This window comes from Daucus carota, chromosome 5 (genome assembly GCF_001625215.2).
Source record: "Daucus carota subsp. sativus chromosome 5, DH1 v3.0, whole genome shotgun sequence".
Lineage (NCBI taxonomy): Eukaryota > Viridiplantae > Streptophyta > Magnoliopsida > Apiales > Apiaceae > Daucus > Daucus carota.
The window spans coordinates 40,414,403-40,438,140 of record NC_030385.2 but is presented as its reverse complement, the minus strand read 5'-3'; the positions used below and the strand labels follow the sequence as shown (position 1 = coordinate 40,438,140).

Genomic DNA, 23,738 nt, shown 5'->3' with positions numbered 1-23,738 from the left:
ACAGCACATTTGCTCTTCCTTGTTCAGAAACTATGGCTAATTCTCCCAAGGATACAGGACATCAATACGAAAATAAATTTATTGGATTCTGTTTCTACGACTTGATAATGGTTACTTCTCCGTGTTTTTCATTTCTTTACACTTTTTTTTATTACTCGACACACATCTAAAAGCGCAAATAAAACATAGTTTTATACCTTTTTTTTTAAAATGTTTCTTTCTTGTATAAAAATTTAGATAGTAAACTTTTATTCAGAAAAAAAAAAATCTAACATAATTAATCAAACTATATTTTACAAGAGTAATGCGTTCAAACAATTGAGGGGAGGGAGTATGTTTTTTCAAGTTTTTTCTTTTTTGAGTTATTGTGTTTTTCAGAACTCACAGGACCCTCAGAAAGAGAGAGCTCTGATGCCCATGCTTATTATATCCTGATGTATGTATTAATCCATAACAATGCATACAAGGTTATAAGATTACTCAGATGCATCATATATTCATATCCTCCTAAAAGCATGACATTAAGAAAGCCAACATTCCCAACAACTTGGTCTAGATTGACCGATTATTTAGCCAACTCAGAAAGTAAAACACTGAAGATATCTACAACACACATCTATAAGTTACTTCCTTCTGTATAGCATCGGCAGCATCTTCTCTAAATCTGTCAGTTTCCTGTATAAGATGATTGAGCCAGCAAGATATCAGAGGGAGACAAAGTTCCAGACTGATCGACATCAAGATCTTCAAACTGTTCCATGATTGCTGTAATGTCTTCCTGGCAAATTTTTCCCATCTCTTTGAGCCTATGTATTATGAATTCAGCAGCCCTGGATATGTGAAAGTTAAACAAATCAGACAAGGCAAGAGTCCTGTTCAAATATTAAGCACATAAGCACCAGATAGTCTCCTAACCATAATTTATATTTTTTGTCTGATTAATCCACATGAAAATATAACTAAACGCTAAAACTTAGAATAAGAAGAATGAACTGTTAGAGGGCGACGGTGATAGATTTATTGCTCACAGAAAGATTACATACCCAACAACTCCATCATCATCAATATCAGCAGCCTCCAAATCCACATTAGTGACCTTTTTTGCGAGTACCAACTTGACCAATGCCCTTTGTCTGATTTCAGTGTTTACCTCGGCAATACAAAAGAAGAGTTGACCTAAGCAAATAGTACTCATCAATATCCAAAATATTGCAAAAATACGCCCAGCTGCGGTAGAAAAGCTCTTGTCCCCATAACCTAGTGTTGTAATAGTTGAACAGACACAATAAAAAGCATCAATAAGGTCTAGTTTCTCAACTGTGGCAAGAAAGGCAGTCCCAGCAACTATAAGCACCACGAGAGCAGACAGTACCATAAAACACTTGTATCTCACTCTGTTGGTTTCAATCTCCTTCAGGATGTCCAATTCGCCAACCTTCTGATTTATATGCAATGCTCTAACTAACAAAAATTCCTGTTTCTCTACTAAGTAGTTGGCTGCACTGCTTAAAGCCAGACAAATTAAAGCCATCCCAGAGAAGACAAACACACAAGCGAGTAATTTTGAAGGTGTACTATCAGGCACAAGATCTCCATATCCAACGGTGGTCATTGTCACAATGCAGAAGTAAACAGAATCAAGAATTCCATTTGTTTTCAATCCCTTGATGTGGTCTCTAACAAGGTAGAAGCAAATGGTACCTGCAGCCAAGTAGAGGACTAGGAATATGAGGACTCTCTTCAGATTTGGGTGGAGGTTATCACGTAGAGACTTAGATCCGGCAAGTTGGCTATGGTGTTCAAATTATGGAGGGATATATTCTGTTAACGGGAGGCTTTTACTATGGCGGAACCTCCTCCTTGGTGGAACTACTTGATTTATAGGAGTTGCAGGGTCTCTCAGGCCTGCCAGCAGAGGTACTTTTGCACTATCATTGGCCATCTCAGTGATTACTGAATGGTGAACATATTCAGTGGCCTGCAGATACAAAAGATTGAATCCAGAATTATAAGAGAACAAATGATTTATTGACATAAAGCCAGATTCTTCAGACTGTTATATATACATGGTTTAATGTAATATGTATTCGAAGAAATCTAGAATATGTCATTTATGTCCTGCTTTTTTTTCTTCTTTCGAATCTTATCTGTACCACTTATATATAATGGAATGCAAAGATACGTAGAGACGAAGTAGTATAATCAAATCAAAACAGACAGCATATAAAGATTCAGGTTCCTTTACTTGGTGAGAATTGAATGAAAGATACAAACAAATTTTATGGAGAGAAAATTAAATGAGTAAAATAGTTGATGAACATGGAGGATGAAGATTGTAGGAAAAATGATGAAGAGATGGAATGGAGCATTCCTTTCAAAACATGTGGGTTAGAATTTTAGTTCAAAATGAAAGAAGGAATGAAAATTATAAACATTTTCCCCTATCTTCCCCAAATAATAGTATAAATTTCATTCCATTTCCACCTCATTCTTCCATCCAAGTGAACACAACCGCAGATTCTTTAATTAGTTAATCTGATGTGCTCTTCATTTGTCGGAATGGTACAAGCATTAATGTGATATGATTTTTACTCTGCTTATGCAAGAGAAGAATAAAAGATGTATTCATGTAGTGATGGCTCCTGCAATAATATATAGAGTATCTAACATGATTTCAGTATAGCTGTATTAATTATGACTACAACCAGATGCAATGACATGAAATATGAGTCATTCTGCAATGCTATTATTAGTACCTAAAGGCTCACAACTTATGAGCACCCTCGTGAAAGAGATACTACAAGTACTCGCCAACTGTATACAAGTGTTTCTATGTGAAAGGTGAGTGATACATTTCCCCCCACCCCAATTATGTTTGCTCGCCCAGTCACCCGAAGTCTTAGTATTATATCTAAGTTCTTTATAACCGCAAAACATTAACGTGTTATGACGTAGGGACATGGTAATATGGTGGTTTGGTTACCATGATAACACTAGATCTAGTATGAACTCCAAAAATGGCATGTTAATGAGTAATTAGACTTATATAGTTTAATACTGTAATTGCAGAGCATAATTTTATTGCAACTATGATGCTAAAGTTGAAAGGAACCCTGTATTTTTATGACAGATTTGAAGAAGTAAAAGTAATATAGAAATGTGAAACTTGAATTGACACCCCAACACAAGAGACCATAAAGGAATAACACGGGGTCAGTTTAATTATGATCTACTCGAGCTCGACCCATAGACTAGGATGTAACTGAGTCAAGCTATTTACTATATACTAAATCCCGAGAATATACCGGAACTCAACTCCACAATAATTGAGTCGATCTTGATTAGTTCAAGTAGTTTATCGGATTTACCTCGAGTATCAAAGTATTTGACTCCTGAAGCATTCAAGCACAAAGTGCTTTTAATTTTAATTCTAATGGAACATATACACACCTTATATAAGATAATCAGACTTAATTTGTGATACACATATAAATTGACTTGGACTTCCGAATTTTTAGCCGGTCTCGGGCTTGATATCATTTGTCGGCACGTTGTCCTTTTATACTTTCTATATAAAGATAGTAAGGTTTCTTGACTTCCCAAAAACAAGGACCGTAAAACAAAGGTCCCGGTGGCTAGCAATCAGGTACTCGGGACCTTTTAAGTGACCTATTATTATTTTTTTTGACCGTTGGATGAACATCCAGCGGCCAGGATTATAATCCTGGTTGTTGGACGACCGTAAAACAATATGCCATTTAAAAGGTCCCCATCACATGATTGCTGGGGACCAGGACCCGTAAAACAATAGTCTAATCAGAAAATAATCAAATATATGATCCGGTTAAATCTTCCTCCTAGAGGTTTACAGAGTAGTAACTTGACATATTATTAGAGCAGAGATCCCCTTTTCGACCCAAAAATAGGCTTTTTCTAGTGGAGGGAAGTGTTAAAGATAATATACGATCCGGTTAAATTCACCTCCTAACCCCTTCCACTCCAGGAGAACCGATAACTTATCATAAACTATTACATTTGTACCACATCCATATGTAAGTAAAGCAGAACAGATAGGAAATTAGGAACTAAAACAAATGGACAGACAAAATGAACTTAAACTTAATTATCTTCATCAAACCAAAACAAACTACTCCCTCCGTCCCTCTCATTTCTTTACAGTTACTATTTTGGGATGTCCCTCTCATTTCTTTACGTTACTATAAATAGTAAGTTTTTCTCATCATTACACCCACTATCTACCCCCACTATCTCATACTCCCTCTGGCCATTTAATTGTATACGTTTCTTTTTCACTGCTCGACACGCACTTCAATGCTCTTATAAAATATAGTTCCATAACTTATTTTTAAAATTTTCTTTTTCTGTATAAAAATATAACATTCAAACTTTTATTCAGAAAAGAAAAATCTTAAAAATAAGTTATAGAACTATGCTTTACGGGAGCATTAAAGTCCGTGCCGCGTCCCCGTCCCCCAATGTATATAACTCAGGGGGACGGAGGGAGTATTTAACAATAAAAACTACTATTACACCCACTACTTTCCTCCACAATCTCACATCAATTATTAAATATTGATAGGTCTCATCACTTTACCCACTTTTCATCCAACTTTACTCATTTTTCATACATTGTCTTGGTCTCCGTGTCCCCCTTCAATGTAAACAATTGAGGGGGATGGAGGGAGTACAACATAACATCTAGAATTTGTACGGGCTCAAATCTCAATGATGCTGCTACACTGTAAATGGGGGAAAACATCATATTATACAAGAACTACTGCAGAACAAAAACCAATACGAAACTAAAATATATGGACATGTATATTTGAACAAGGAAAGATCTGAGGTTTACCTGTAGACAGCAATTTGAGGGTTCTTCTATCTCTGTGCGGAAGCTCGGTTCGCTGAAATAAAGTACAAAGAAGAATTTTGCTAAATACTTGAGGTGGCAGGGAAATTAAACAATGAATGTAACAATAGAATGTACTATCATTTTGCACGTGTCTTAATATACACTTTGTCTTTCTAGTGGGTTTTATTTCAGAAAACAAATAGAATTTTATGTTTTTTTATTATAAATAAATTCTTATTTCTGAAAAATAAATTGATGTCGAACGGTCACAATATTTGTTATAAGATGAGGTTTTGTTAAGATTATTTAGTAACGGGCATCATTCTAAATACTCGGTCACTTAAGGCACAAATATATATAATGTTCATAGTATTGATTTTTTTATCATAATTTTGGAAAATAATGTCCCAAATATCACAATAACAGTTGAAAACGTAACATTGTTTAGTATTTTCATGCAAAAAATAATTAGAAACGTTACTTTGAGTTGGATTTTCAGCTCGAAACGCTACTACTACTTGTGTTTTAAACAGAAAGAGCTACACGATATAGTATTTCAGAATGATATTTGAAACTGTTTTCTAAAACGTGATATTTAATGCATTGCTACTTCATTTTGTGAGAAAAAGATTATTTTTAAGATAATCAGCTCCGATAAGAGATAACCGTTTTCATCACATATTCTCTATAAAAATCAAAAATGATATTATTATCAATATATTTGATAAATATGTCTACGAAAAAACAATTTTTAACATACTCATGAGAGAAGTATTGTGTATGGATGAATGACATCATGTGTATATACATCTATAACCCGGAACATGTTAAATAATATGGATTTTTTAGTGTGTGCACCAACAACTAATTTTAAGTGAAACGATATGTCTTTATTTACTTCAATCATATTAATAATAATGGCTCATACATACACAAAAAATTTTATTGATCAAGTTCTTGCACCTGAGTGAAAACTAATAGTCAGGCACACATCAAAAATTCAAGATAATATACATATATACATCGTTTATTGTTTTTTAAACTAGGAACACATGCTATGGAGTGATCTATGAGTTGTGAAGACATTGAATTAGTAAATTTTGGAAAAAATGTAATGAAATTCAAACTGTATTATTAACAGTTATTTATAAATTTAATTGTTTTTACCCATTTCGATATTTACATCTTGTATTAAAGACCGCATCCTTCATTTGGAGAAATTTATATTACTCCTTTCATACTATTTTCTCTAAACCTAATCATAATAGGGTTAATTATCTAATTGGTCACTGAAGTGAGCTTAATATATCAAATTGGTCACTGAAGTGAAAACGGTATCAAGATGGTCACTAAAGTCATCATAAATATCAAACAAGTACCTTGAAATATGAGTTCAAGCAGTAAAAATATTATTTATAGAATTTTATACATTATTCTTGAATGCTATCACAACCAAGTGAAAGGTCATGACTTCTGATATTTATGATAATACATTTACATTTTTTCAAGTTTATTTATTATTTATTTTTAAGTATAACAAAGAAGATAACTATATAATAAATAATATATAATAAATAAACTTGATAAAATCTAAAAATATTATCATAAATACTAGAAATCATAACCATTTAGTTGGTTGTGGTAACATTTAAAAATGATGTGTAAGATTTTATAAATAAAATTTTTATTGCTTAACTTTATATTTCAAGGTACTTGTTTGATATTTATGGTGACTTTAATGACTATCTTGATACCATTTTCATTTCAATGACCAACTTGATACATTAAACCCACTTCAGTGAACAACTAAATAATTAACCCAATCATAATAATTTTGCGCTAATTCAACCATTTATAAACTTTCCTCCTACTTCTGTAAATTCTAATCATTTTTATTCAACTCCATTCCATTATCTTACGATATTCTTATCCTCGATCCCACCTCAGGAATACACGAAACCAAACTTTGTTCGTATGCAAAAACTAACTGCATCTATTTTCATGTTAGAAAATGGAGGGAAACAATTCAATCTCGCGCCCGTCCGATATGTTGATCAGAATCAGAGGTAACAACTCAAACTCATCTTTCAGCACATTTCGAGATCACTTAGAAATTTATTTCAGCTCATTACAGTTTAATTAATCGAAATTGTAGTTGATCTAATTATACCATCTGAGTAATTTCAGATTTTACTCGATCGATAATCAAAGGTATGTGTAAGGAACAATCTTCTTTTGTTGTGCACATTGATCGATTCAGAAATTACTGCACGGACTCTTCTGGTCACTGGTATGTCATTGCACCTATTGTACTTTCAAATTCATCTGTGCGTGCGCGTGCGCGTGTGTGTGTGTGTGAGAGAGAGAGAGAGAGAGAGAGGGGATGTAGTTATGTTTCTTTCAGTGTTTAATTGCCTGCTTATTACTCTGGTGATGTGAACAGTGAAATGACTATATTTTAGAGATTTGATTAATTTACTTGAATCCAAGTGAAATGAATGGTGGAATATACATTATTATAAGTAATTTTGTTGACCCTGTAGTCTAATTAATTGAAGTACACCTGTGGTGCTCTGTTAGGAGGTCGGCAAAATTTGGAGCTATTTGTGTAGAATTGGAATTTGGACATTGTATGAGAGTAAAATGCGCCAACGAACTAACTGTTCCAGGCCTTTTGATCTACAGGAGAACGAATACTTTAGTTGGGAGTAAATGATCATTTTATCCTATACCAATTTTATTTTATGTCCAAGTGAAAGCAACCCAAGCACTAATAACAAGCGAAATGGAGTTTTTATATCAGACTTGTTAAAATTTTATATCAAATTTAATGGATCCCAAATTTATACTACGGAACGTGAGCTGTTTTTTGATAGATGATACTGTCTTTTTAGTTGTGGGAATTACTAGTTTAAGACTTTCACGTCAAAAGTTGACAATATTGACCTCTTAAAAATTGTAGCCGAGTGAATAATGATAAACACACTAGTGACTGCTCAACTTAGGGATGTGTTATGTTGTAATGTTTTAACTTCTAAGTTACTTGTCCTTTTAGCTGTGAACTAATTATTCAGCAGTTGATTGCATAAGCACCATCAGGGACGTATTCAGGATTTCAACCTAATGGGGGCAAAGTGGAGGTGATCGTGGTGCAGCGGTTTTTTTCTAAACCGCAAACCAAACCGCATAGGTAGCTTAGTGGAAAATTCGAACCGATAAAACTGAGGTGAGACAACAAACAATAAGCTTAAAAAAAGAAACTGTTGCGGAGTCGAAACTGAGGTGAGACAACAAACAATAGGGGCAAAGTGGAGGTGATCGTGGTGCAGCGGTTTTTTTCTAAACCGCAAACCAAACCGCATAGGTAGCTTAGTGGAAAATTCGAACTGATAAAACTGAGGTGAGACAACAAACAATAAGCTTAAAAAAAAGAAACTGTTGCGGAGTCGAACTATGGCTGATTCCACCAAAATCCCTTGCTTGAACCATGGGGGCAAGTCCTCGATTTGTGAAATATGTATACTATAAATTACTAAATACTATGCAGCTCACTGGGGGCAAGTACCCCCACTGCCCCCGGTGTGCATACGTCCCTGAGCACCATGTTGTGTGGAATGTAAGTGGTTATTGATGTGTGGGTGTGTGCAGTTGCTGCAGTTCTTATACGGCCAAGGGAAAGGAGCTTATAACACTACAACGTGAATGTCATGTTCATCGGCTGGGTGAGTGTCAGTCATGATTATGTTTGTATCAGTTTCGTTATGTAAACTACTTTACGCTGTAAATCAATCAGAGTTTCCTCTTTCATATCACAAGTTTTAGATAGAAATAAAAATATTGAAATTTAGTAGTATCTACTTTATGCTGTAAATTTACCATAGAGTTTCCTCTTTCATACCACAAGAATAAGTAGGAAAAAAAAATGAAATTTCAGTAGAAGGTTTATAATGGCCTCGTCAATTTTCAGATGTCTTGCTAAGAGTGCTGCTGATTGTTCAGCAACTTCTGCAAGAAAACAAGCATGGCTCAAAGAGGGATATATTCTACATGCATCCATCTGTATTTAGAGGTGAAATTGTAATTCTCCTTTGTTTTCTTCTTCTTCTCTTCGTTTGGGGGGGGGGGGGGGGGGGGGTTGGTTATGCCTCATCAGCTAATTTGCTAGGTGGATTGCTTTGTATTTATGAATAACACTTTTAACCATATTACTTCAATGTTTACCACATCATTGGTTTAATTCCAAGCCAGAACTTCCCTCACAGAATATCTCTCACTTTAATTTACTCGGAACAGAACAGTCGGTGGTTGACCGTGCAATCAATGACATCTGCATCCTTCTGCAGTGTCGCCACAATCTGAATGTAGTATGTAAAAAATTCCACCTGCTGTTTTTTCTGTTCTATTGTTTTGTTATTCCTGTTATAGCGTGAGTAGTCGTCGTTACTTGAGGGAATGCTGAAGATGACCTCATAAGAAATGTCCAGTAAACATGACTCTAGTTTTGCCACTTTGTCTTTTATTTCTTTTCAGGAAGAAAGAATGATGTATGCTAATTCTTAGGGATCAATATTACATAACAATTTTCCTCGATTAAACTAAAGTGTGTCGTATTAAACTATGAAATGCTAGTGCTACTCCTGTGCTTTTTATCCTACCACTTTGTTTCCAAAAATACTGAGGAAGCAAAAATAATAATAATTTTCCAAAACAATTTGAATGTCCTCATGGTACCAAAATTAACTGATGTTGGTGTGAAATAAATTATATACCTTAGCCACTTACAAAGATATCAGAAATTACTTGCAGCCATTCAGGAGAACACAACACAGTAGGGTTGTATATGTGAAAATTGTGATTCCTTTCAGCTCTGAAATAAACTTGACATCTCATATTTTTGATTTTATGTTTACTTTTGCAGGTGTCTGTTGGGAAAGGGTAACAATACTCTATGATTATGCTGACAGGTTCTGTATACTGTGACAAGCAGGTTACACCTCATGGGTGTAGCTGACATGCTCTTGTTCGATTTATGGATATGATTTTTGTTTCTAATAGATTGGTGATGGGATGGCTAAGATTCTCAGAAGCTGGAAGGATATTTGATTGCATTAACAGTCCCAATTCTGTGAGAACAAGCATCATTAGTTACTATAACATTATAAATAACTGAAACTGATGATTGTTTGTTTACTTCAGGCTCATCCTGTTCCGGTGAACGTTGAAGAAGTAAAAGGTATCCATAAACACAATATCATCATCTTGATATGATTTTACCATACCTCCATTAGAGTCTAGAGACCATATACAGTGATGTTGATATACAAGAATTGTTCTAAATCACTTTAATCTTTGCTTAAGTCTTCTTTCCAGAGTTCCTGCTGTTGTGAAGCAGGTAATTAGAACAGAATTGCGCAGCTTGCCTCTTAGCTAATTTTTCTTCTTCTTTTTTGGGACAGATATCATGAGTGTTGCCAAATATATATTGATTGTAGAGAAAGAATCAGGTCAAACATTTTTTAGGCACACTGCCATTATCATTGTTCTTAACTTAAATGTAAGTAACTATTTAATTGGTTTAATGCAGTTTTTCAGCGACTATCCAATGATCAGTTCTGCAAGAAAAATCAGTGCATTGTCATCACAGTAAGTGTACTATTAATTGATTAATTGCTAGTTGCTGTATAATCTCGAAATACTGCTAACTTTGCTTTTCCAACAGGGAAGAGGTTATCCAGATGTTCCCACAAGAAGGTCGCCTCATTACTGTGCTTGCATTGTATTCTTTATACTTAGAAATGAGCACAATGACTCAATGAGAATACAGTTGCTGTGCGTCCGTCTGTTTTGGAACAGGTTTCTGCGGCTCATCATTGAAAAGTTGTGCCTGCCTACATATTGTTTAGTGGATTGTGATCCATATGGCTTTGACATCTTGACTACATATCGATTTGGTTCAATGGTGAGGTTTCTCGTGGTTTTGTAGTTATACTACTGACTGTCTACTGAAACTTATTTGGTGCTTGTTTTATCTATATTCTTAAAGCAAATGGCATTTGATGCAAAATTTCTACGTATAAGCAATATACAATGGATTGGAGTATTTATTTCTGATGTGGATAGATTTAGTCTTCCGCAACACTGTCTACTTCCTTTGACCAATGAAGGTGAGATTCACGAATTCTGTTTGAAACTACAATATTTTTCATGCTCTCTTCTTAATATTTACGTGTCATCCAACGGAGCCCAGAGAAGGCCACTCTTTTTTAACCTGTTCTGTGGCTCTCTTTTTCTGGATGTTTAAATTGCTTTTATAACTATAGATGTTTTAAAAGAAAATCTAAGATTATGATTATATTATCCAATTTACATTTGATAGACAGTAGTTGGTGGAAAGCAATTTCTAATGACAATCTGTATTGAATTTGAGCTCTTTTTGCTGTATCCTGCATAAATTTTAAGACAAGTCGAGAACTGAAGCATTGTTGCGTAGATGTTACTTGGAAAGAGAAGTGCCAGAATGGAGGTGTGACACAAGTTTATTTGTAAATACTTGTAACTGATTCTTTCTGCTATTGTTATTAAATCTGTTGGCACTGCAACCAGTTCTTTTTTATTTATTTGGTGTTGCTTTTGAAGGTTGGAGCTCGAGTTGTTGCTGCAAAGAGGAGTCAAATTTGAGATTGAAGCATTGTCAGCACACTCACTTTCTTTCTTGTCAGAGGTTTATGTGCCATCTAAGCTTAAAGGTGAATTGCAAATGTAAAAATCCTTCTTTTTTGCTGTAATACAGTGTTTGCTAGATCCTTCAAGCTCTTATGATATCGTACTCAGATAATATTGTTGGGATCATTTTGAGTCCTGACAATTGTTCCCAGTCAAACCTAAAATCGTAAATCTGAATTGCAAATTGTTCACCCTGCTTTAGAGATCATAAAACAAGTTGTAGATACAACACACACAGGCATATATACAAGGCATTTCAGACGAAATAAATACTAAATTCTTATGATTGAAACTTAGCAAGTTCCTCGGCAACGAATAAGGAGAGCCAAAACTAGTTATAATCTTAAAACATATAAGAACAAAGAAAAATTGCATCTGACATGAATCATAATATAAATCTCTGGTCCTCTACGCCATCAGAAAATCTTCTGTTAATTTGTGTAAGAGAAGTCCAACCCTCCAATCCTTCAAGCAGTTGAAAGCTGTTATGAAAAAAAATATGATGTCCTCATTAAACACCCTTATAGAAAGTTGAGGAAAAAATCTATATGCCAATATCTATATAAAATAATAAAATCAATATATTTTCAACCCAGACTCAATTTCTGAAAGATGAGATAAAAAAACATACATCTGCCAAAGTATATATAGCAATGTAAAATATCTATAGTTGAGAAGAGAAGTTTACTCCTATTCTTTTCAAATGTGATGAATGGTTTTAGAACCTCGGTTTCTTCGATGATTCTGATTCAAACGTCTTGTTCTCTCACAAATTTTGCAGCTGAACCCAGTATACAACAACTCGGATCTGCAACGCAAACAAAATGACCCTCCACACTTTGAGCACAACCTCTTGGTTCCAAATCCCCTTCTATCAACCGTGAACACTCCTTCACAATCGTCAGACGGACATTCAATCTCCCTTGCATTCTCCAAAGCATAAATTTCAGTCAAAGCATTTGTCCATCTTTCATACACTCTTTCCGGAATTAAGTTGCTGCAAAACTCTGGCTTCAAAACAGCTCTGCACTTGGAGCTTGGACACTTCACTTGTTTAACATTTTCTTGAATTTTCTTCTGGAGATGACTCCCAATGCAATCTCCACAGAATCTGTGATGGCACTTGGGAACATGAATGGAATGGGTGACTGAGATCACATCCATGCATACGTCACAACTCACACTTGATGGTCCCCCTTTTTTTTCTTCTCTCCTTTGTTTTTTGTTACTCACTTCAACTCTTCCCTCTATAACTGTTATCATTTGATCATATATCTGTTTTTGTTTCTTGTCATTAACTTCTGATCTTTCCTCTCTCTCCATTGTTGTGAATATAGTATTCTAATTTACACGCACAAATGCTACTCTCTGTGCTGATGGGGTTTAGTTTATGCTCTGGGCTATGGAGAGTATTATGATAAAGGTAATTACTAGTTACCTTATTAATCTAGCTGGAGGAAAAGGCAGATACCTTATTGATATGTATATGCTAATAAGAGACATGGTAACAGTTAGTTTCTTTATGTGCAGACTCTTTTAGTACGTGGAACTCTTTTAGATAAAGAATTCTGCAAACAAATTTTAATTTGGGTCATTTGTTAACTCCTGTTCCTAAGAAATAGTTTCGAAGTAACTTTTTAAGATGGGCATAAAAATAGTACTAATTAGAAGTTAATTTTAGACAAAATATTTGACCGTTCGACTTGGATTATATATCCAAAAAGTCCGCTCTCGGTCATTCCACGCGTTGCCTTGGGAGAGGCGTGGTTACCTGAAGTGGATTCTCTCTTTTGTAGTAGATGCCGAACCTGCTGCCCCATTGATTAAGAGGGGGGCGGGCGCAGCAGCTACATGGACCCCTTCTTTTCTGTTGTTGCCGGCGCTTTTCCGGGCCGAGCTGGAAATATTTACATACTGTATTTAATATCGGATACATTCTGTTTCTTTGTTAGAAAATTACTCATTTTCTAAAACTGAGGAATCTAGATAAAATGTTGCAAGATATCGGGTGATATTTCTATACATTTTGGTGGAATTTCAAAAAGGTTAAAGCACACAAAAGAATCGTATAAAATCTATTTCTAGAAAATCATCAGGAAGTATAATTGAATTTTAGTAAATTTTACATAATCTTAATTGAATTTCATCAGAATTTTTAACATATTTTAAAATTATTAAATTAATTTTATAATGTATTTTAAAATTTTAATTGAATATCTTGAAATTCTGATATAATTTTGAAATTTTGAGTTGAATACACGCAAATTTTAAAAATATAAATTGAATACACCACCCCTTTATTTATACATTTGCGCTACAAATATATAATAATAATTTATACTAGACTAAAGCGCAGGACAAGCACGATTCTATTAATCTAAATAGATATTAATAGTTTAATTTATCATAAAAGTATACCATCTTTTTTGAATTTAATATATCAATTCTAATTCTGAATAATTTGACTAGACCCATAAATTAAATTTAATATATTAATTCTAACTCTAAATAAATTGGCCAAAAACCATAAATTAAGCGAATTATAAAATTTTAACAAATTGGAGTTGATTTATGAATGCATAATATTATTATAATTCGCTGAAAATGACTTCTAACCTATACCCCATTTCTCAAAAATAAAAAAGTGGACATATTCGTGAATCGTGATTTCAGTTTTTATAATACGAAAAACCCCAAAGCCAACAAAACAGCAAATGGTATTTCCGTTAATATAACCAACTCCAGGGGCATAAACAAGCACCCCTAGAATTATTTATATATCAAACGAAAACGACTTGAGAAACCCCGCAGCATAAAAAACCCATTCTCCCAACTCATCTCAATCTCTCTCTCTCTAAAAGGTCTTTCTCGCTATCATTTTCATCGATCGCGTCTCTCACAAATCCAATCAATCCATCAATCTATACATACACACAACTGTAAGTATATCCGAGCTCGATACGATTTTTCGATTTGTTCGTTGTTTTAATCGGTGTGTTCGATCCGTTTGATTTGATTTTAGATCGTTTTGTGTTATTTACGCAGTTTTATTTGTTTGATTTAGGTTCGCTGTGTTTAGTTTGGATTGGTTGTTGTGTTGATTGTGAGTTTGTTAGTTGTGTTTTCTTGATTTTGATTTGCATGATATGATTGTGTTGTTGGATTAGTTTGATGTGCTTTTGATGTGTTTAGATTGCGAAAATGATCGATTTTTGGATTCGCAGGTGTTAGTGAATTTGATTGCTGACGGTGAGGTTGCGATTATCTTGATTCTGATGTTACTTATTTTAGTTTAGGATTTTTGGCTTAAAGTTTTTGGAAATTTGAATTTATTTTTTTTAGGTTTTTTATTTGCTAAGCTTTGTGTAGCAAACTAGCAATCAATATATTTGTAAAAATAATTTTTTTTAAATATAATTGAGCTTTTTAGAGGACAGGGTGATCTGTTTGAATCTTTGTTTGTTTAGAACTGATATAAGTATATTTATTTATACGTCTTGAAAGATATTGAGCTGTTTTTGTTTGGAGTTGTGATAACTCGGAAGTTGTCAATTTTGTTGCTTTTTCTAATCATTTTTAGGGTTTCTAGAGTTTAATATCTGATTATGAAACTGTGTTGAGTATCTGCGATTTTTAATGTATAGGCAATCATGAGCAACGAGGGAGAAAAGACTTGCCCTCTCTGTGCTGAAGAGATGGATTTGACTGATCAGCAGTTGAAGCCATGCAAGTGTGGTTATGAGGTCAGAAATCTTATTTACACGTTTCTTTGTTAAATTTTTGCAGCAAAATACTTAGTCTGATTAGCTTTTGGTAGGATAATATTCATTTTTATTTGATTCTGTACTCTTATGGAGTCATTGTAATATGCTAAATCAGTGTCAAATATTATGGCTGATGTTTTTGCATTATGTGGAAATGTTTTTCCATTTTAAAATTCTTATTATATTGAAAGCTCTTGAATTTCTTTTTATCTATATTATTTGCGAACTGCCATCAGATTTTGAATTAATAAAACATCTCTACCCAGCTCTTGAAACAGACAAAAAGCAGCAGGGATTGTTGCTAAGTTGTACATTTTTGTTCGGTTTATTGAGGAACATTGTGCATTTCTTCAAGTTTCTGCGGAGGACATATATTGAAATTAGTGTTAAGTGTTTATGTTTCAATATATATTTGTGTTGCATACTCACAGCGGAAACACTTGTTAGGGTTAGTAAAGAATCTAATGGGACATTGCTCTAAATACAGTTTATCACAATTTTAGCTAAGTGGCTGATTTGTGACAGTGATACAACTTCCATAATTCTTTTTTTTATTATTACCCATATCAGATGTCATAGGCTGATTGTTGAAAGCACTAAAATGATATTAAAAAAAGGCACACGAGACTCGCCTGGGCTCTCATCGAGACCAACTCACTTCTCTCTCCTTAACGTCTTACTTCACTTCGAGTTGCTCTGTCCCGTATCCCTATGAAAAGATGTAGTTTTCTTTTCTAGTGTTATAACGTGGCTAAGCAGTTTCCCGGCTATACCATAGTTCTTTCAGAACCTAGCTGTAAAAGGGGTGCGTCTAACAGAAGTAATGGAAAGTTTAAAGTACAATCGGTAGATATGCTGCAATTAAGCTTTTTGCATAGATTAAGCCAGCAGTAGTGACCGTGAAATTTATACTCTTTGGTGTGAGTTTTCATGGATTTTGACTCTCAAACCCAATAGCGTGTTTGCTTCTTCTGTAGATTTGTGTTTGGTGCTGGCATCACATAATAAACATGGCTGAGAAAGACAATGTAGAAGGCAGGTGTCCAGCATGTCGAACCCCTTATAACAAGGAAAAAATTGTGGAAAAGGCAGCTCAGTGTGAAAGGTTTTCATCTATGCATAGCTTATGTTGACGTCTGCAGATATTTTATTGACATAGTTATGATGACACAGAATATTTCTCATTGATAGGTTGTTGTCTGAGTTGAATGTGGAGAAGAAAGGGAAGTCAAAGTCGAAAAGTAAAGCACCTGATGGTAGAAAGAACCTAAGTAGTGTTCGAGTGATTCAACGAAATCTTGTCTACATTGTGGGGTTACCTCTTACTTTGGCAGATGAAGACGTGTGTATATCTCCTCTTTTCCTTGCTTCTTTTTGTCTATACTTTTCCGATCGTTTTTTTATCACCTGTATATATATTGTTTTATGCAGCTCCTACAAGGAGCGGAATACTTTGCTCAATATGGGAAGGTGCTTAAAGTGTCAATCTCTCGTACGGCAGCTGGGACCATTCAACAATTTCCAAATAGCACTTGTAGTGTGTAAGTGTTTCTTTTGCTGATTGAAATGACTTTTAAGATTGCAAGCATAATTAGGCCTACATATAGAATTTTTTTTGTATAATTGTGTGTCTAATAGATTGCCTGAATATTAAGTCGCGTTCCTTATTCTTGTAAAAATTTGAAGCCAAGCAGCAGGTTTTTAGGTCTTAATTTGGGCAATGACCATCTTGGATATGTGCGTTTAGGTTCTTATAATTGTCTGAAGTTAATAAAGTTTTTAAAAGTCATATATGAGATGTATATTAACTCTTAGATTATCAACCTTTGTTTTTACAGATATATTACTTATTCAAAGGAGGAAGAAGCAGTTCGTTGCATTCAGTCAGTGCATGGTTACACATTGGAGGGTAGACCATTAAGGTCTGATTCTGTTGGCTTTTGTGGATTGCAGCAGTAATTGTTATCTGTTTGCTTATTTACTATTCTTGTGTTGCAGGGCCTGCTTTGGAACCACAAAATATTGCCATGCATGGCTGAGGAGTGTGGTATGGTCCGCAATTTAATTAATACTTAAATTTGACATTTTGAGTTTGTGATTTTGTGCTGTTCTGATCATCAAACTTTGGTCCAGCCATGCATCAATCCTGATTGTCTATACTTGCATGAAATTGGTACACAAGAAGATAGTTTCACTAAAGATGAAATAATATCAGCATACACAAGGTATTGTATAATTGTCATGTGCATTCAATGTATTGTTTTATCAATCATATCTTTTGGAAGAAATCAATCTCCATCTAGCCAATATGCAAATTTGATTGCTTTTCTGAATAATTGTCTACTTACAATAATAAATTAGTATCTGCACTTCCTCCATCAGACGTGAGCAAACTATAAACTCAGCATTCGGTATAATATAGAGGCGCTCAAACAGCTTTGGTAATTTGTTTTTATCATCACAAATACAAGATAATACATTCTATAAATTGTCTTTTTGCAGCTAATGTATACATGTTTATAGAGTTGAAATATTGGATATGTGGTAGACAAAACTTAGATTGCTTGAAAATTGTTTTTATCAGTTATGCTTTTCTGTGCTGGATTAGTGGTAACCCTCTGTTTTGATATGTATGCTGACTTCAAAGAATAATACTTTGCCATTGCATAATATAGTAGTGCAACATAAACAATATCTACTGTGAAATGGTTACATTCAACAATATAGTGGTGTTACTTACACAATATGACAATTGAATGATAACTTCTAATGCTTAAATGTTTAGAAATGAATGAAGACCTGAAATTACCACAAAGTTTGACTTAGAAATTGCCTATTACTTCAGCAAGGGTGTTTGGTTTAATTTTGAAGTTTTTATTTGGTTTTTTCCCATTTTACACTTTCACTCGGTACATATTTGTGGCATGTTTTATTGAGTAGGCTTGCCTGATCGATCATCTTTTGATACAATCAACTATCTATTTTCTGCCTAATTAACTTACAATGTTATTTTGAAGAAATAGAGTTCAACTGAGTGTGGGTGCCACAATCGACACACAACGACGATCTGGGAGTGTATTACCACCACCAGCAGACGACTTCTGTAATGACAGCTGCTCCTCATCTGGAATACATCATAATAAAAGCTCAACGGATGTATGTTTTTGAGTACAAATTATTTGTTTTTGGGTCTTCTTCCTTTTAACATAAATCAGTGGATTGCTCAATCTCGTGTGTTTTTAAGCATTGGTGTACAAGTATGCTATAGAGTAGCAATTCTAAAGGATACTGAATTACATACGTAATTTTTCATAATATAATTAGTAATTGAGGTTTAACTCAAAAACTTATATATATAGAGTATAGACTGTGACCACGACACGTCTTTTTTGATTTTTGATATGGTGCAGAACCTTGACATCTCTTCTCAAAACATATTGGAGTCATCTGTCTGGCAAACTCCGGCAAGCAGTGTGAGGGGCTCTCCACCAAATAGTCACTCTAGTAAATCTGTTGGTCTTCCTGCAGCAGCATCTTGGTACAGATTTGACTGTTTACCCCCCCCCCCCCCCCCCCCCCCCCTGTTTATTTGTTATAGAATTTAATATATACAAGTTTAAATTTTTCTCAGGGGAGCGCGTGCTTCAAATAGTCAACCATCACCAACAAGCATGGCAAGCTCAAATGGACCTTCTAAGCAGAAATCTGATACAGGTGGCATTTCAGTCGCATTTTCAACTGCAGTAGTGAGCCCAGCCAAAGTCTCCTTAATGCATAATACTTCAGGAAAGAAACTTAATGGAGAAGGTTGGTTTCCCTTACAGAGGAATAAATCTGTTCCAGTAGCATCTGTGGGAATACAGGATGTAGATAAGCAACAAAAGTCATCGAATACTTCCACCAAGATTGGACATTTTGATAAACTAGTGACAAGTGACCAGATATCTACGCCATCGCCAAAAGTAGATGGGTCCACAAGCATGGCAGATATCACAGTGCAGTCTTGCAGTATCAATTCAGAAAGAAATTCACATCTACCTGTAGAGAGTAAAGTTAAGGAATTATGTTCTGATATGTTGTCTCTAAATATAATTACTCATGGGCCACAGCACGTAGACACAAAATACAGAGAACTCTTGTCAACAGATGCTGCAGCAAAGGATGCATCCTCCAGTAAGGATCCTGTTGCAGCAAGGGATCTGTCTGAATTTAAATTAGTGTCGCCGTCGCAAGTAGCAGAAAGTGATACTTGTAAAGTTAAGGATGATATCCAATCTTTTAATATACAAAGACGCAGGGATCCTGAAGTTACCAATAGCACAGATAGTAGTATAGGTCGGTTATCAGATAGTTTTAGGGATCTACATTCTCAAGAGGCTTTCCGTATACCCAGCACCAATTTTAATCTAAATAATGTAGATAATCAACCTAGCAAGTTTTCTGTTCCGCAAGCATATAATGCCCCAGTTATTTCGAATGGTTATGCTGGGAACCAGACTAGAAGTTTTGATTTGGATACCAGTGCTAATGATTCTTCTTATATGCTACAAGATGAACTGAAATTGCATGATGGAAGACATGGCAGTGCGTTAGTAAACCACGATAGTATTTTAGCAGACGGAATGGGAGAGAGCAGCATCATATCAAATATTTTGTCAATGGACTTCGATTCATGGGATGAATCTTTGGCTTCACCCCAGAATTTGGTTAAGTTACTAGGTGAAACTGATAAACAGCTGGGTTCTCTTGGTGCATCGAATACGAAGAAAGTACAAAACAGCAATCAGTCTAGGTTCTCTTTTGCAAGAGAGGAACATCAAGCATCCAATTTTGGGCCATCATCTGCTGGCGTTGAGCAAACTCTCAGGAATCATTCTCTTACGAATGGTTTCAAGGACAATGGAAACCATTATCACAGTGGTACTGCCAATGGTTATTCTACTTTGAGTGCGCATCAACCTGGTGATTTTGCAAGCACCCATTTTCATAATTCACCGAACAGGTTTTCTGGTGAGTTCAGAGTTGCAGGTTTTTTTTACAGATAGTGTCTATTGATATATATTTTATTATTTTCTGCAAGTCTGGCATTTTATTGATAGATTGCTTGTGGAGAATAAATACTAAATTTGTTGTTAAATATGCTCATCATTTGCCTTTAGTTTTGTATCCTTTTACTCCGTATATGCATTCATGTACATTAAAACTTTTGGCGATTTACTCTTTAGCTAGTTCTGTAATCGACTTAGTTGTGTGAGAACTGACATGGGTTTTGTGCTTTTGGCTGAAAATTGAGCAAATCATTGTTCTTGGATCTGCTTTGACATGCATTGATTTCCGTGATAAATCTGTTTTAGTATCTTTACAATTTTTACATAACAGTATAACTAATGTATATGTTTAAGTGCTTTTGTTGATATTCTCCTTCTGCTTTTAAAAATTGTGACTGAGATGATTTTTTTTCTGATATGATTTATTGTACTTTGATGTCAAAATAGTTTCTAGAGCACCTGTAACAGCCCCTCCTGGATTTTCCGGGCCTACCAGAGCTCCACCTCCAGGCTTTTCCTCTTTTGAAAGGATGGAACAGACATTTGACGTAAACTCTGGTTTGTATTTTACACTTCACATTGAATGATTTGTTTCAAGCACATCTCACATCTCTGAACTTACGATTTTATTGCCTGATTTCTTGTAGGGAATCATTTGCTCAACAATTCATCTTACTTGAGAAATGCTAGTCAGTCACCTTCTAGAATGTATAATGATTCCACCAATTCAGATATAGAGTTTATTGATCCTGCAATATTGGCAGTAGGTAAAGGCAGACTTCCTAATGGGTTTAATAACCCTAGTTTAGACATGAGGTCAACTTATCCTACCCAGATGAGTAATTATGAGAATGAGGCAAGATTGCAGCTAATGATGCAAAGATCTGTTTCACCACAGCAGAACCCCAGATATGTCGAAATGGGTAACAGTTTTTCTTCTTATCCGGATAATTATGGAATGCCTCCAACGATTTTTGAGCAGGCTTTGGCAAACAATGGATCCCAGTATTCTCAATTTGGTCTTTCACAGTCCAGAAATCAACTTGTGTCGAGCGGTAGTTGGGATGGTTGGAAAGAGGTTCAGAGTGGAAATGGCTCAACTGCGGCAGAGTTTCTTAGATCGGAGAGATTGGGAGGAAATCAGTACTTTAGTGGTCGCCAGGATTCGAAGTACCGGATTTCCAGTTCTGGAGATTTATATAATCAAACATATGGGATTTGAACTTTGTCTAGTGGACTAATCCCTTTAATGTTGAAACTGATATAGAATGACTATATCCAACTTGTCATGACAGCAGTGAACTGATAAAATGTGGCTGGATCTTGACTGGTTTTACTGGTTAACCTGCTGATTGGTGGAGTGAACGTTCTGATAACCGTCTCCTCCAAAACCAGCAGGTAAAGAGGAGTTTATGTTGTTACCATTAAATAGTAATACACAAGCAGAGAGTTTAATATAATCTGAGTAGTTTTTTGGTTAGAAGCAATAAGATCTGTACCAGTTAGGAACAAATAGTAATTATTTATACCATTATAGTTGGTACCGAAAACGTAATTATTTCTTGAGCAATGCTATGGGCTCCAAATTGGGTCTCAAATTTTTTTCTAAATGATGTGGCATCAGTGACATGGATTGGTGGTGTTGATGTGCCTACATGGGGGGTCCATCTTATTTGATAGTGATATTACCAATTAAAAAATGCCACATTTGGGATCCAATTTGGGTGCTCTAGCATTTTCTTTCTTTCATTCCCCACAAATCTATGCGAGGATAGATGACTTTGTTCCTGCCCATTGTTTTTTGCTAAACTCATAAAAAGTCCAGGCTATCTTTCTTTTCCTCTCGCATCTTTTTTTCACAAAAATTTAGAATGTTAAGTGAATTCCTATCCCTTCCCATTTATTTCAGTGGCCATTCAGGGGAAACTTAAAAAGTTTATGAACATTCTTGTTCCCCTGTCCTGGACTCTTGACCACGGTTTTGTATGTGAAGTAACAATATTGTGAAAAAATTTCGGCATTTTGGGTCCCAGTAATAATTACACTAAAAATTGTTCTTTAAAATTATGTTGCATCTTCCTTGTGTTTATTTACCTGCATTGTGCCATCTTCTGTTTTTATATACATGTATACCCTCATGCAGGAAACTAAGCTATCAAGTCTTGGTTTGAAGCTGCATGATACAGAAAGGTACACAAGATCCTATTGATTATGGTTATTATGCTAGAAGAGCCCAGGATCGAAACTGTGAATCAGGATGAAATCGCAGGTTATGAACTTTAGTGTTTACTGTCTTGGTGCTGGAAGTGGCTCTAAAATTATTGCTTCAGCTGTCAATTTGTGCTATAGAAGTTTTGAGCAAATACTGTCTGCTGGAAGTAGCTCTAGTTTGTTTACCTTGTTGCAAAAAGAGACAATTTGTTTACAGGAGTTTTGAGCAAATACTGTGCAAGTTGAGTGTTTTATCATGCTACATGCTCTGAGTTCCAAGTTTCCTTGTTTTTCTCCCAACTATAAAGGATTATTATCCACCTGGGGGTCGTTTGGTCATGGATATGTGAATCAGGTATAAGGTTGTCCATTCCAAACTCATACCTTTATTTTTGATTTTTTATCTATATTTAAGTAATGTAATATTAATGTATGATAGAAAATTAAATTAATAATGCAAAAATTTATAACAATACTAATTTTATTAATATCTGTAATTAATATAAATTAATAAACTTATTTTTTACAAAAATTGTATATATTGATTACAGCACTTAAACAAACATATGATATTGAATATGAATGATACCTCAAACCGATACTAACTTAACTCGATTCCTCATTCCAACCACATATAACTGTTTGGACCAAACAAACGACCTCTTTGTAGATGTGGTTCGGCTATTCTCTGTAGTCCAACATTTTGATCTATCTTTCTAATTCTTTGTGGGACTGTATGAGAAGGTATTATAATTTCTACATGTAGAACTGAATTTAAAAGGTGATTGAAATCTAATTATATTATCCTTTAAATTAGATAGAATAAGGTAATTTGGGATTCTAATCTATCAGAGAGCAAAAGTGATTGTGATGTACCGTCGTGGTGAAGTTATTAATATCATTAAATACCGGTGATGTATTATCAATGTTCAACATACAATATATTTTTATACTTGAAAGGTGGAGTGTTTGTTCTGTCACTAACGGTGAATTCAGAGCCTCAAATACATATTTACTGCAGAAAGAAGTGGTGAACGATAAAACTTTAATATGAATCAGATAACAAAGTGATATATGAAAATTATTTTACTATTATTCGAGTGTTTTCAAATTTATATA

The 23,738-nt window shown here is 34.7% G+C and overlaps 3 protein-coding genes across 17 annotated transcripts; 2 read left to right on the top strand and 1 right to left on the bottom strand.

The window, feature by feature from the left end:
• Nucleotides 1–500: 500 nt before the first annotated feature.
• LOC108222029 (two-pore potassium channel 1-like) lies at nt 501–4,990 on the bottom strand. The gene is made up of 3 exons (XM_064078823.1): nt 4,874–4,990; nt 1,044–1,978; nt 501–830 (listed from the first exon to the last, which is right to left on the bottom strand). Exons 2-3 carry the CDS (start codon nt 1,610–1,612, stop codon nt 668–670), a joined length of 732 nt encoding a protein of 243 aa, XP_063934893.1. The 5' UTR covers nt 1,613–1,978; nt 4,874–4,990; the 3' UTR covers nt 501–667.
• A 1,700-nt stretch (nt 4,991–6,690) lies between these two features.
• On the top strand, nt 6,691–13,110 carry LOC108222027 (meiotic recombination protein SPO11-1-like). Of its 14 annotated transcripts, none has more exons than XR_010292406.1 (16): nt 6,756–6,939; nt 7,061–7,163; nt 8,522–8,595; nt 8,841–8,942; nt 9,167–9,237; nt 9,792–9,808; nt 9,929–9,998; nt 10,070–10,106; nt 10,330–10,377; nt 10,458–10,516; nt 10,593–10,624; nt 10,727–10,832; nt 10,917–11,037; nt 11,333–11,415; nt 11,510–11,619; nt 12,378–12,518. XR_010292406.1 is itself a non-coding variant. In XM_064094527.1 (16 exons), the coding sequence occupies exons 1-16, from the start codon at nt 6,885–6,887 to the stop codon at nt 12,379–12,381; spliced, it is 1,086 nt and encodes a 361-aa protein (XP_063950597.1). In that variant the 5' UTR covers nt 6,757–6,884; the 3' UTR covers nt 12,382–12,514. The 14 variants fall into 14 exon arrangements, 12 of the variants coding, with proteins under 12 accessions (XP_063950596.1, XP_063950604.1, XP_063950603.1 ...); XR_010292407.1 differs by having other exon boundaries at nt 11,510–11,632; nt 12,378–12,514; XM_064094527.1 differs by having other exon boundaries at nt 6,757–6,939; nt 11,333–11,396; nt 11,510–11,632; nt 12,378–12,514.
• A 1,286-nt stretch (nt 13,111–14,396) lies between these two features.
• Nucleotides 14,397–22,902, top strand: LOC108223059 (uncharacterized). Of its 2 annotated transcripts, none has more exons than XM_017397110.2 (14): nt 14,397–14,535; nt 15,241–15,339; nt 16,338–16,465; nt 16,552–16,702; nt 16,792–16,901; nt 17,199–17,282; nt 17,359–17,407; nt 17,494–17,585; nt 18,378–18,516; nt 18,771–18,898; nt 18,992–20,370; nt 20,856–20,966; nt 21,056–21,806; nt 22,552–22,902. In XM_017397110.2, the coding sequence occupies exons 2-13, from the start codon at nt 15,247–15,249 to the stop codon at nt 21,628–21,630; spliced, it is 3,039 nt and encodes a 1,012-aa protein (XP_017252599.2). In that variant the 5' UTR covers nt 14,397–14,535; nt 15,241–15,246; the 3' UTR covers nt 21,631–21,806; nt 22,552–22,902. The 2 variants fall into 2 exon arrangements, with proteins under 2 accessions (XP_017252599.2, XP_017252600.2); XM_017397111.2 differs by having other exon boundaries at nt 14,400–14,535; nt 18,384–18,516.
• The last annotated feature ends 836 nt before the right edge of the window (nt 22,903–23,738 follow it).

Excerpts from the sequence above, each read along its gene's own strand:
- LOC108222029 (XM_064078823.1), bottom strand. The coding sequence starts at position 1,612 with ATGACCACCGTTGGATATGGAGATCTTGTGCCTGATAGTACACCTTCA. Across the intron at positions 831-1,043 it reads GATGATGATGGAGTTGTTGG|GGCTGCTGAATTCATAATAC; the intron begins GTATGTAATCTT and ends TCACATATCCAG.
- LOC108223059 (XM_017397110.2), top strand. The coding sequence starts at position 15,247 with ATGAGCAACGAGGGAGAAAAGACTTGCCCTCTCTGTGCTGAAGAGATG. Across the intron at positions 16,466-16,551 it reads AAGGCAGCTCAGTGTGAAAG|GTTGTTGTCTGAGTTGAATG; the intron begins GTTTTCATCTAT and ends TCTCATTGATAG. Across the intron at positions 16,703-16,791 it reads TTACTTTGGCAGATGAAGAC|CTCCTACAAGGAGCGGAATA; the intron begins GTGTGTATATCT and ends TGTTTTATGCAG.
- LOC108222027 (XM_064094525.1), top strand. The coding sequence starts at position 6,885 with ATGGAGGGAAACAATTCAATCTCGCGCCCGTCCGATATGTTGATCAGA. Across the intron at positions 8,596-8,840 it reads ATGTCATGTTCATCGGCTGG|ATGTCTTGCTAAGAGTGCTG; the intron begins GTGAGTGTCAGT and ends GTCAATTTTCAG. Across the intron at positions 11,620-12,377 it reads TGTGCCATCTAAGCTTAAAG|CTGAACCCAGTATACAACAA; the intron begins GTGAATTGCAAA and ends CAAATTTTGCAG.